The sequence below is a fragment of the Epinephelus lanceolatus genome, chromosome 24 (assembly GCF_041903045.1).
Source record: "Epinephelus lanceolatus isolate andai-2023 chromosome 24, ASM4190304v1, whole genome shotgun sequence".
In the NCBI taxonomy this organism is placed as follows: Eukaryota; Metazoa; Chordata; class Actinopteri; order Perciformes; family Serranidae; genus Epinephelus; species Epinephelus lanceolatus.
In genome coordinates this window covers 15,915,286-15,928,986 of record NC_135757.1, presented here as the reverse complement: position 1 = coordinate 15,928,986, position 13,701 = coordinate 15,915,286, and the positions used below count along the sequence as shown (strand labels likewise).

Here is a 13,701-nt window from a genome sequence, read left to right as displayed (position 1 = left end):
ACATCAACACATCACTTTAATGATGCACTGGAGTCAGTGTTTGATTTTGAAATGCTTTCATGTCTCGCACTCTCTCTGTCCACTCAGAGACGGTCTGGTTCTGACAAAGTCTGGTCCGGCAGAGTTTCGGTTTCGCCTGGCAGGTGTCCAGTTGTCCGACAGAGGTTTCTACTGGTGTGACATCACGGCATGGACCAAACAGCAGCCGGGACAAGCTTGGACCAAAGCCACCAGGGCAGAGTCCAACAAAGTCAAGATCGACTTTCAGGAAAATGGTGAGTCAGTGTGTGTGTTTGGTGTTTACACAATTTTAATTATTGATAGTTTTAAAAAATACTTCAAAACTTTGCCAAAGCTGAAAGCATTGATTGCTGTGTGTACCATACATAACCCTTTAGATTCTCTTGCTTGTTTCTAAATTATTCTTTTCTGATTAACACATTGTATTCATTTAGTTTGGCTGCCCTGAAAACTGTCTTTGGGTTCCGGAGCTTCGGTAGTAAAATGAACAGCAAATATTTGAGGCTTTGGCCGGGGGTGTTGCTGAACATTAGTGGTCATAATAATAGGCTCTGAATCCGGGACAACACCTGACACAGCTGTGAAACAGAAGTGCAGAAACGGCATACTAGTGCCAACAGATTTCAGATCTGTTCCACAGGTTAAATGCTTTGTAACTGCTCTCCTCCTGATGAATGGTCAGTTCAATGTCTGCCCGATTGGCGTAAGCTAACTCTGCAGCAGCGGCCAGCATCCAACACCGATCCGTTAAACAGTCTCAACAATCTCACAATCAATCAGTCCTTGTCTGCTGTGTGCAGCACTTTGATTGGCTGTTAAACATTTAAACAAGGCAACAAATTATATACCAAATGAAAGAATAACCATAAAAGTGAATATTCAGGTCCAGTCGTATGATTAAGTAAAATTTCCTACAACCAGGCTGTGTACAAAGAGCATAGCAGAAGACTAAATGTTGGGAGAATACTTACTAACACTCAGTAAGAATCATCATTAATTTAAAGCCATTTTTAAGCCATTCAATCCCATATTCACTTTGATACCAATCTGAGCAAAAATACCAGAGAAAAACAATCGATGTTAATCATCCTGGATATCCTGGAGAAACTGTCTACAGATAGAAGTACATTAGCAGTGCTGTACATTTCTAAACACATTAAACACACATACCATCCACCCACACAGTGTTTATGATAACCAACATAAATTCTCTAATAATGTGCAAAAATAAAGATGCACACACACTCACACACACACCTTAAGCCCTTTGACGCCCACCACAGCCACTGGCCTACTTAACTTTCTTTGATCTGACTGGGAGGTGGGAGACAAGGGGAGGAACAGGAGCGTCAGAGGGGGAGAGGAGGAAGAAGAGGGAGGCGACAAGGAGGAAGACAAAGAGAGGGAGGTGGCGAGGTGGGCTGAGGAGGCGGAAAGGAAAAGGCGACAAGGACAAAGGGTGAGGCGAACAGGGAGAAATGGTAAGAATGTGGGGAGACAGGAAAAGGGAAGTGAGGAAAGGAAAAAAGAGGAGAGGGAGGAAGACAAAAGGAAAGCAAGGAGTGATTGACAGATGGGTGAGTAGGAAAAGGTGGAGGAATGTGGCGAAAGAGTAGGGTAATGAGACAGAGGAGCAAGAAGGGGGAAGAGGGAATATGGGGAGGAATGGGTGGAAGAAATGAAGGGGGAAAATGGAAGAGAGGATGAGTTGGGAAAGAAGTATAAAACACTTTTCAAAACAAATCTTAAAAAATGCTTCACAATTAAAACCTTAAGCAGAAAATATCAAACAGGGAGGACAGTGCACATAAAAATATTTAACATAATTATGTTTAAGTGACGAACTCGGTTTCATTCTCTTGGCAGCACCTATGGCGATAAGCAGTAATTGCAGGTGTCTTTGGTGATCCTACTTTCCAAAATTCCAAACGATGTCACCTTTGTGGCATGAGTATAAGAGCGAGTCTGGTGCCACAACTCCGCCTTCCCTCTCTGGTGAATCACCCACCCAGTTTGTAATACTGCAACTGCAAGCGCTTTCAACAGCAGGCCATAGGCTCAGTCACCATTGTGTTACTGTATTTGGTGACAGATAGAGACTTAAGAGACATTTATGTAAATGAAAATTGTTGAGACTACACATACCAGCCAATCTGACCATTGAATGGTTGTCAGTGGTGATAAATGTCAAAGATATGGGTTAGTTGGCACTTTCCACACCTACTCTTAGGTTCAGAAGGCCATTATCAGGCCGTGAAATTCAACTTTCTGCTGTTTCTTTTCTTGTCTGTGTGTCCTTGTGTATCAGTCTGTGACCGCTCTCTAAATTCTGAGATTTTTGTGGGTCCCTGAATGCAGCGCAGGCAGAACTCTTCACAAGTCTCCATTTCCTCAGCGGCAGTTTGTGGAATTTTGAGTCGTGGGGTGGATAAGTGATCAGTCGATCAGATAGATTGATGAGAGAGCCTTTGGTTCATCCTTCACCCTCTCAAAATGATCCCACACTTTGGATTTCCTGCCCGACATGTTACTGACTAGCCTGTGTGATAACCACAGGTACCAGCCCTGTTAATTAGGGGCCGTACACATGCGGCATCTTTAACCGCCTGGAAAACGCGAGGCCGGGCGTTGGGTGCTACTCTTATGCCTTTTTTATGCCAGCTTTCAAGAGCCCGGTGGCAGGTTGAGTCTGAGGTTGCTAAGCAACCTTAACGAGCATTGTATAGCCTGTTTACCTGAAATCCTGAGTGCAGAGCTGATCTTCTTCCAGGAGCTGTTATAAGTGTGTAAGCAGATGTAAAGCTCTGGGTAGCCCTGCACTAAATGATCAACTTTTCCGTGTTTATCAGACTGAATATTTACAGAAGAAGGGAAAGATATCTGTCGGCTGTGATTGGTTTGTAACATGACTCCTGTCTGACTGCTGAACGTGGCCCTTTTCCTGTGTCGACCAATGAAATCTTGACCACTAATGACCTCTCTGGTCGACTACATTTGGTCGACTATTATGGGGCAACCCTACCAAAATCTAAGTCAGTATCTAATCTCATATCACGATATCAATATAACATTGATATATTGCACAGCCCTATTTCAATTTTACATTTTTAAAATCTCAGATATTTAGATTGACAGAGTCCAGTATATGTCAGGCTGTACTGGGAGAAGTCACTGGTTAGCTTGGCTGAGAGGCCGTGAGTTACTATATGAAACAAAATCAGAAATCTGCTCTTCATCATGCTTCGCTCCACCATGTAGTCCCTCCTCCCTTCACATTACTTTGTTACACGTTTGACAGAAGACGGGCTGCAGCGTTTTAAACCATCTGAATGAGGTTTACAGGGAAAAAAAAAACTTCAGGACTGTAGGAGTGAAGAGACGGCGCAGAAAGAAAGAAAGATGACAGCGAAGGAGAGAAAGATGGACTGAAGACTATCTTCCATCTCTCTCTAGGGAGGGCAGCAGCCCTTGAGCGTTACTTCCTCTTTCTCTCTCGTTCACTTGCCGTTTTTCCTCCCCCGTTCTCTCCGCCATCCTTTCACTCTGTCTCACCCCCACTGTCTCCCTCTACCTCTCTCCCCCCTCCCTCCTCCTCTCTCTGGGACATCTTCAAAGTGAAGCCCTTTGGCCAATCAGCCAGCTGCAGAGATCTGCACCGCTGCTTTCCTTTTCTGCTTGTGTGTGTAATCTTTCAATTGTTCAAGTGTGTGTATCCGAGTCGAACATTTTGAGTTGACCCCACACAGAGCAACACGCACACACACAAACACGCACACTGACAGTGTTCAAGCTTCAAGCTGAGCAGTTTTCAAGAACCCCTTATACTCGCCTTGGGGGACGGAAGTTCTGTGCACTCAGTCGTGTGTGTGTGTGTGTGTGTGTGTGTGTGTGTGTGTTACGAGCACATCCACAAACTGGCAAATCTCCCAAGGTTCCAGCTGTATCTTGAATGTTTCAGACGTGTTGTGGTGTTTCTGCCTGTATGGGGATCTTTTACGATGCCGTATATGGAAATGCAAAGTCTCACCAGCACATTTTCTGTTAAATTATTCAGTGTTTGAGTGATTTTGTGGATGGGTGGTAACATAAATATGGAGTGGCCAGTGGAAAAACATGTCATATTTCGTCTAGAGTAGGATCAATGTAAAGATTTCCCAATATCCTCCTTCATGAGTTGTATTTTATGGCTTTAAATCTGAGCTTTCAAATCAGTCCAACAATCCCACATTTCTAAGGGAAATTCTGTATTTTTACAACCTGGATCTGATTTTTATTGTTAATTCTTGTGGGTTATTCTTTAATCTCTCTGAGCTGTGCAGACACTGTGACTCTGCAAAGTTAAATGTACAATTGCTGTCAATGTTCATGAGATTTTGTAGAGCTGCCCTCTGGTTTAACCCATGCTCCATGCTGTAATTGTTTAGGGTGTGTTCCCTTTTTGTTTTTGCTTCCAAATAAGTGGTTTACATAATTTGGTTAAACTTGTTTAAAACCATCTGACATTTTACGATCTCAGCACTTAAATCAGCGGGTAAATATTACAGCCCATAACCAAACATGAAGACCCACACTGCAGAAAGAGAAACCCTCATATATGTTTAGAGAGGGACAGTCGTGTGGTTTGTTGGACACAATGCCGTTTGATTGTTCATTGTGAGAGTAATGAATTCTGCATCGCTCGTCTTGGAAGCAAATGAGACATTATTGTTGTTGATGAGTGGTTTGAAAGCTGTCTCAAAAGCTTGACAGCAGTGAAATGAAGACAATACATCAACATTTAAGGCAGTGTTTTGTCATGAAGAAGTGTATTGTGAAGGAGCCATTTGCTTTAACAGATTTTTTGCCCAGACTTGATGTCCCTGCTAGGGATGTCGGTTTCAGTCAATCTGGCTTTCAATGGCCCAACGCCCATTAACTGGTAACTAATAGGTACATTTTAAAGGAAAAAACACAAAGTGACGTGAAATGTACCTTTCCTTTTAGTTGTAATGTTTTGTGATCTAGATGTATTTTATTTTATTTTCTGTTGGCTTTGCTGACAGCCACCTTAACATGAGGAAACATAGTGCCCACTGCCCACCCTCCAGTCTCCACTGGTTAGCCAACATTTGCCTTGCCTGCTCTGCACTGCGCACCACCCCAGTCAGGTGGGAGCAACACATGGCCGCTCATTCTGAGATTTTCGGAAAACTTAAAATAAAATCCGAGAGTGCTTTCAGACCTAGAGTTGTCTTGCTTGTATGAAAGGAATTAAAAGCCTTTTCCATATAGACTACTCTCTTAAGTAGGTCAGTTGAGTTCAGTGGTTGAAGCAAATAAAAGCCCAGGCTATCATTTGAAGTTTTACCATGTGTTAGAACCACTAGCCACGCTGACACTGCTAACAGTGCTAACAGTGATAACATAGTTAACTATGCTTAAGGGGGTTTCTTACTTACCAGGGCTATGTGGGGGCAGATTGGGAGGGTTGGCACAATGTTTCAGCAGCAAAACTGTTGGGTCAGATCCACATTATTAGCAGTAATAGCTGTACGAGTGGCATTGCTAGCTAGCTCCCACCAGACCCAGTTGGTGCACAGTGACATAAACTGAAGAGCAGCAAAACTAACCTGTAGGCTGATGTGGGTAAGGTTGTCCTAGGCTGTCTAGGTGCTCCTGTCATGACCAAAGGTTTTGCAAGTGGTGCTGCAACATGAAACATTCACAGCAGTTTACAGCCCACAAAACACTTCTAGTTATAGAAAGTGAAGAAAAAAGTAGAGACATAAATAAGTTGCTAAAGATGCTGCTGATAATTCCCTCAGAAAGAGTATTAATATCCGACTGCCATGCTTTCTAATGTAAACACTAGTTATGTAAAACATTTTGGCATTGGGCAAGTGTTTCTTGAACGCTCCTGTTAGACTTAAGAAAAGACTGATTTACTCACTTACAGCGCACCAGTGCCAAGACCCAGGGAGGATGTTTTATATCCATCCACATGGTGTTTATGCAGCCAGGGAGCATGTATTATACAGTAGATTGTTTACACCACAGCATGATTAATGCAGCATTCTTGGGGAAAACTGTCACGTCTTAAATGTTATCCGAGATGACTTGAAAGTATCCATACACTGGAAGCCACAACATGACACTTGAGCATGAATGGATTTATACGTCAGAGTTAATGTTTTACAGGCAGCTACACACGGCACTTTCGAACATTAAGCCAGCAGTTATGTCCTTACAGAGCTGGGGCCAAATCACCAGATAACACTAGTATCCAGGAACAGCAGTTGGTTTGTCTGCCCTTCTGTCTGTCCGCCAGTCCATCTGTCTCTAACGTGTGAGTCCAGAGGAAAGTGACATTTTGTCGGATCAGGATGAGCTTGATGCCTCCCTGCAACCTTTCCTCCAAAGCCACATTCAAGTCAAATCAAGTCAAGTCAGTTTTTCCTTTTCAGAAATTTGGTTTCTCTTTAGAAGCACCATCAGTCCAGTGTAATAAACTGAATAAGGCTTTTTTCAGCGAAGACATGTCACAGCAGGAAAGGCACAGGTGTAAATAAAGAAATTAATGGGTCCTCTTAGTGTGCATGCCGGCTCACTGTCACACTGTCATGACTCACTTTGTTAATGTTATTCGTAACACCTGTGCTTCTGCTGTAACAAGTTAAGATGTCAGCTGTGAAAAGTACTGCCTGCCTTGCACAATAGATTAAATCAGAATCTAAAAGGTAATCATCATAAAATTCACTGTATTGCATTCCATCTAGTATTGTCTAAAATGTCGATTTATCGATATATATCTATTCTTAATCTTTGAAACAGTTTCAATACTAATTTTCCGCAGTATCCACCTGTACCAGCTGCGTTTTATTTTCTCTTTGTAACTTTTATGTTGTCAATGTTAAACTCCACCTTGACCGAAGTTAGGTACGTTTTTCTCCTGTTAGTTTCCTCTCTCTTCTCCCCTCTCTTCCCTCCTCAAAATTGGGGAGTAGGGGAGAGTTCAGTCTGCTCAGACGTCTCTCCTTGGCTCAGACTTCCCTGTCCTCCTTCTTTTCTCCTACATTTCTATCCATCTAACCCTTTGGCTCCCACTCAGACCCCCAGACGGCACTATTACTCAAGTATGTGCATCAGTTGTAACATCTAGTCCTAAACTGAACTTTCCCTGTTACTGAAAATGGTTTGGATGTGGACTTTTTCAAGGTATTGTATCAAAGTTAGAACTCTTAAGTTCATCCATTACTGACCATTTCCTTGACAGTGTACATTCAGATTCCAGTTGTAGCTTCGTAGGGTTCCTTATGACTCGTGTGATCCAAAAAGAGGGTCCATGAGCAAAACGTTCTTTGAAAGTAAATAGATTTGGGTGGCAGTAGCTCAGTCCATAGGGACTTGGGTTGGGAACCAGAGGGTTAGCAGCTCAAGTCCCCATCCGGACCCAATATGGAGTGTGAACTAATGAGGGAACCTCAACCTTACATGTGTATGTGTAGCCTATATATTTTAAAATGTTTCCACATGTATGTATAACACAACTATGTGTTATCTCCATTACCATTACAAACTATAAAGTGTATCAGCCGCTGTCAAGCTGTCAGTGGCTCACCTGACACTAAAGCTGCGGGGCGCACGGTGGTTTAATCTTGCACATCCAATAGTTGACGCCTTTGTGTCATTAGTAGACCTATTATTTATTGCTTTTCTGTCACATTTTGATAGCAGTGAATAAATGGTACCTGTGACTGTTTTGATTGAAAATGAGCATCATGCATCACATATAGTGCTGCGATTGTTGTTGCAGCTCCCATGCTCTTTAAGATGCGTTCTAAAAATAGTTTTTTTCCTCCACGAGGATTTGATCCTCCCTTGAGTAATTCATGTGATGACTAGATCTGGAAAATATTATATGTGCCCATCCGTAGCTGGGAGGCACACACCTTTTATATGTCTTTCTCTATAAGCAATGTAACTACATTAACAAAAATTAGTTTCGGCTCTTACACACTGGCCACTAATCGTCAAAAATGCCAGCATGATTTTGCAATAATCACATAAATTCAAAACAGAGCCAGTAAACAGAATGTAATACACAGAGCATGCAACTGAGCATGCAACCAGAGAATAAAATAACATACAGAACAAGAGACATGAATTGGGCAGACACATTTTGTTGCTAAAATAAAAACAGCAATACTGTTCAAAGGGGGATGGCGGACACTTGCATGAAAAGTCAAATCACATTCCAGTACAGCAAGTTGGAAATCCAGGATGTACAACACCAGTTGTAGCCAGGTTAGCCACTGTTAGCAATACCAGTTAATAACAATGCATTAGGCTGTACACAAGCCAGTAGTGATGTGTCGACAGATAGAAGTTGGACAGTACTGTGTGTATGACTGATTTAATGAGACAGAAATGATATTAAACACTAAATTACTTCAGCTTTCACTACTGTTGAAGCACAGAACAGCCATTTTGGATTTTGAGGTGGGGCTGGTTTCATTCCTCTGACTTTAGAAGTCAGAAATCTGACTTTGGGGAGTTCCAGTTGAAATTTCCGACTGGGAATGTTGAACGCACCATTAATCTTGTGTAAGACATATTAAAATGGGGCGGGGTCAGCTTTGCAGCAGCCAATTCTAGTGCAAATACCCTTAAACAGTGAATCTAAATGTGTTTACACCTTAAAAGTCGTCTATTTTCGTCGGTCTCTATTGATCTTCACCACAGCTGTTTGTCCTTGTTGATTTCAGCATATCAGTGAAATCACACACTGTGACTTTAAAGCATGTTTACCATCCCAACACCATTTTCTCCCAGTGTGCTCACATCTCAAGCCGCTCTTCAGGGACCTGAATGCAGAATTATAGTATATAGGTTTAAACACAGTCAGTGAATCCTTTTGATCTCACTTGAGTCTCTCTGATGTTTGCTGTCTGTGTCAAATGTTTTTTAAAGCTTATACGAGCTGGTGTGTTTGCCGTTGCAGGCCCGTCCTTCTCCGTCGCCATCCAATCAGACACCACCAGCGTGTATCCGTGGGAAACGGCCAAGATGGAGTGCTCGCTCAGGGTCTCTGGATCCTCCCCAAAGACTGGCTCACACACAGGTAGACCACATATATTTGTAGATGTTTTCACATAAATCTCTATCAGTCGCTGTTTCTGTTTTTCTCTTGAGTTCTCTGCTGTTTTGTTTTGTTTTTTTTTTTACACAGCTGTAACACACACATACACACACTTTGTACTTGTGCTGCGTTCCTCACCTGCCAACCTGTCAGCAGCTCTGCTAATGAGAATAATGTGACTCCTGCATTTCAAATGGTTGTAAAGATGAAATAGACTCTCTTTCTTTGCTCTTAACACACACACTCACACACACACATAAACACAGCCTGCTAAATTCTTTCCCTTTGGTTCGTGGGTGTGTGTTTGCAGCTTGACATCGTGGTTACTTATAACACTGTAGATTATAATAACACCTCAATCTTAACTATCACCTTTAACATTTGAATTAATCTTAATATTATCACAACATGGCTGCTTGAACTAAGATTAATGTAGAGATAACCAACTGCAAGTAAACAGGAAGAAAAAGCACTATGGTACCATATTACAATGCAATTATCGATTAATTATGGACAAAAGAAAGATGTTTTTGTTTTTAATTAAAGAAAAAAGCTTTCATTCATATTAGAACTTCATATTTATATATAACAAACTAAGCATGTTCAGTGAAATATGCAGTATAGCATCATGCTGAAATAACTCCTCACACAGCTAGCACAACTGCTACAATCGTGACAAATCACTAGCGCTTAGCCCACTCGCATGCTCTGAATTGATAGTAATTCCAATTATGTGTTAGCATCGAGCTAACAGAAATTAGCATTTCAATAATATTATCTTCCGATGCCAGTGATACTCAATTTATATCCCTATTTTGAGCAAGATTTGGCGCGTGAAAGAGTGCTCCAGGAATGAGTCCTGAACCCGCAAATGAGTTAGCATTTTAGCACTCCTGGTTCCCTCGTCTTGATGTCAGTTGTTTGTTGTTTTTTTTTGAGTGGGTTTTTGGTTAGATGCCTGAAATAAGGTCTGTGGAGAACACAAGCTCAAGAGATTTTCCTGTCTGTCTGGGTGTCTTAAAAAAGGCGGTTGCTAACAAGTGGCTAAATGAGACAACAGCACGCCATCACAGCCTCATGGTACTACGACAGTAAACAATGTACCATAGTGCCTCAAAAAGCATCAAAATAGAGCTTACCTATCAAAAAAGTGCTAGGGGCAGAACACCCAGAATGCCAGAAAAAGGCCCGGGCAAAGACCTGAATGTCCTCAAATCCTAGATTCTGGCCTCAAGCCACCTGTCATTTTACAAAAGTGGCTCCTGAGCAAAGCAAGTGGAGGTCCCTATCTTAAACTGTGAGGGATCAAACTAAGAGCTGCAGACTTCACATTGCTAGCTCAGTATTGTTATTATGATGCCAGTCCTGCGTGCTTCCGTTGACATGTTACTTTTTCCCGCTCAGTCACGTGTTGAATAGTGACACTGACTCCCATCCTGTGGACGTCCTACAGGAATCCTGTGACCCACAGGAGTCCCAAAAATATGTCAGCCTCTGCTGTGACCAGGAGCAATGAATATTGATAGGAAGGATATACTATATTCCCTTCTGAAATGTAATGAAGTTAGGGGAGACATACCTTAAAATGAAAAATGTACAGTGCAGTAAATGCATATTAATGGCTTTCCATCATAGAATAAAAATGTTAGATGCTGTCAACCTCCTCCCCTCCTTCCCTTCCCGTCTTTAGAAACTAACCATCTGCTGTGTAACTCGCAACTATTTCTCCATATTTCTTCTCCTGTCCTCCTCCTTTCCTATCTTTCCTCCCTCCAAACATCCATCCATCTTCTGTCCTTCCTCCTCTCCCTCATCACTCCTTCGTCTTGAACTTATCACATGACGGCATGTATCGCTCACCACCTCCCTCTGCCCATCTGTCACCATCTCTCTCCGTCTCCTCTTCTCTGTGCATCCGTCTTTACAGTCCAACATGTGTTTTCTATATTACATCCTCACAGTGAGCAGACAAAACACATTACAGACCTCACGTGTGAGTGTGGCTTTGGTTGTTTGTGAATTATTTTGCAAACACAAACAGAGCAGAATACCACTTCCTGTCATGTTTGAACATATACAAACGTTTCTTAGCACCTGCGTTCTCACAGGAATGTATGTGTGCATGTGATGTATGCACATACATAAACATAAATGTTTATCCACAGCAGCGGAGCGCTGCAGGGGTCGACGGGTTGGTGGTTGTGGAGCGTGCTCTCACAGACAGCTGCACCATGGGAAGAAATTCCCCCACAGCATCACAGCTGATAGAGAAGTTACGCATGGACGTGCTCACTATGGGAAGGAAGGAGAAAAAGAATGATGTAGTACACAAAAATATACTCTGTAATTATAATTATCTTTGGCAGTGTGAGTGTAGCAGTGAACACAGTCGTTTTAGAGGTTGTATTAGGTGTCATGTACTAGCCTATAATAGGCAGGTCTGCTCCAGTCTGTTGGTATTTAAAACTGTCTTGAAGCCAACAACATTACTTCCTGCTAATACAGTAATCATTAGCTCTAAGTCCTTATATGGACTGTGTTGGTATCCGCTGATTTATAGACATATCATTCCCAATTTAAGTCCAAGGGAACAAGTCTTTTTGGGCCTAATGGCATCAGGACCACTGTTTTGCGACTACGAAAATTGGCTTCAAAGCCGGGCTTACTTCCTGGGGGCTCGCTGTCCTTGCCTATTCATTTTGAAAGAGTAACAGCCAATGGGGAAACACCAACATTCATGTGATCACTTACTCCAACTAATGTGTAACTTCATTAATCACTAAATCACGGACAGACTTTTACATTAAATGGAAAGCCAGATGCCAGAAGTGTTTTCGGTCAGATGACCCTTTCGTTATTTTATCCTCTCCATTAGGCTGTTGTCTTCGCAGTCACCATGACTCATGATGTTTTATGGTGTGTGTGTGTGTGTGACGTGTGTGATCTGGTTTCAGGGTAAACTGTAACTAAGTGCTGTTCAGGAACATGCCTTGACAAAAGAAGTTGGGGACTGATTTTAGCTGCGCATTAATACATACTTGCTGCTCTAGTGAGTATTTCCAGCAGCAGGATGGTGCGTGTGGGACCGGCTCAAAATAAACTACAGTGCTCATGTTTATGGTAATGAAGGAACATGTGTTTTTAATAGTTTTTGGACAATAATTGGGCTCTGTTGCACGGAGATATGAGTCATATACAAGATTCAGCTACTTAGTACGATTAATTAATCACTGGTTTTGATCTTTGACTATAAAAATACACAGTATCACCAGCCTTATCCTTTGCCGTTATCAGCTTCCAGACGGGCGGGTACCTAATGGCAGAGAAAGTATCTGACAGTGTCACGAGTGTGCGTGACACACAGCTAAAACGTTAGCTAATGGACCAATTAGCAAACTGGTATCGAGTGACATATATCAACAAAGGTGTGGTTCTGACGTTGGCAAAGTTTGGACAACAGCCAAACCTTCACTTCCTCAGGTGTACTTACCTGCATGCACACACGCACGCACACACATACACACAAGCTAATGATATTTTGTTGGGCGTGGCAGTATACTGGTTTTCAAATTGCAGCACAATACAGTTATTCCAGTTGAGTAATAAATGCTGTGTTAACAATGACTGAGGGCTGATTAGTTACCGACTCACCTTTTGTTGCTCATTGTTCTGACACAATAAGAGGGAAGGGGAACTGCAAGATATCACTGAAAAGTTTGGGCAACAGCAAGTGTGTGTGTGTGTGTGTGTGTGTGTAACATTCCTCAGGGATGGCTGAAAACAGCTCTCCTGTTGGAGCTTGTTTTTATGATGGGCATTGTGCAACACACACACAAAGTATCCCTCATTATTTCTCACTGCTTATTCAGTCAGTGATCATATTTACTGTGCTGCCTTTTATTAGTGAAGCTATTGACTACCATCAGGAAAATACTTAACAGTGTGTGAGTGTGTGTGACTTCACATGAACCCTTTGCAGAGATTACAGATCTCACAGACGACATGGAACCTGTGTAGTGCTGCGGTGAAGTCGATAAGAACGACTGAAATTAACATTCATCTCTTTCAGAGCCACACTACATTTCTTGTTGTGTTGCTATTTACAGTATTACCAGGTTTTGCCTCATTAGCAGTGATGCTTTAGGGATAGAGTGATTGGTCTTTGTGTCAGTGGGTTAATCTGTTGAGTGCAACCTCACAGAGCTGGGAGCATGTCTGTAAACTCATGTCATATTAAATGGTAACTTCAATGTTTTTCCAACTTGCACACAATTTTCCAGTGTTTTGTATCAGTTAAACAAGCTGCAATTGAGCACCATTAATTTAAATTCACTAAAAGTGCTTGTTTTTGCCACTGACAGGCTCATATTGTTTTTCAAGTGTCTGACAACATTATGGAAAAGATCCCTACAGAGACAGACTTTTTGTTGAAGAGTAAGAACCTTTTCGTACAACCAGAAAAAGCCCCTTAATCACAATTACCAAACTCAGCAGACTCCATTTAAATAAACAGCAATTTAAGCGTATATAGAGCCGGCATATTTTCATATCTAACTAAGTGA

At 42.0% G+C, this 13,701-nt stretch overlaps 1 protein-coding gene across 1 annotated transcript in view; it reads left to right on the top strand.

The window, feature by feature from the left end:
* Positions 1-13,701, top strand: part of ptgfrnb (prostaglandin F2 receptor inhibitor b) — a 79,898-nt gene that overhangs the window by 45,440 nt on the left and 20,757 nt on the right. The window contains exons 10-11 of the mRNA XM_033624466.2: positions 88-275; positions 9,002-9,121. Coding sequence (XP_033480357.2) covers positions 88-275; positions 9,002-9,121 — 308 coding nt within the window. The remainder of the gene's footprint in view (positions 1-87; positions 276-9,001; positions 9,122-13,701) is intronic.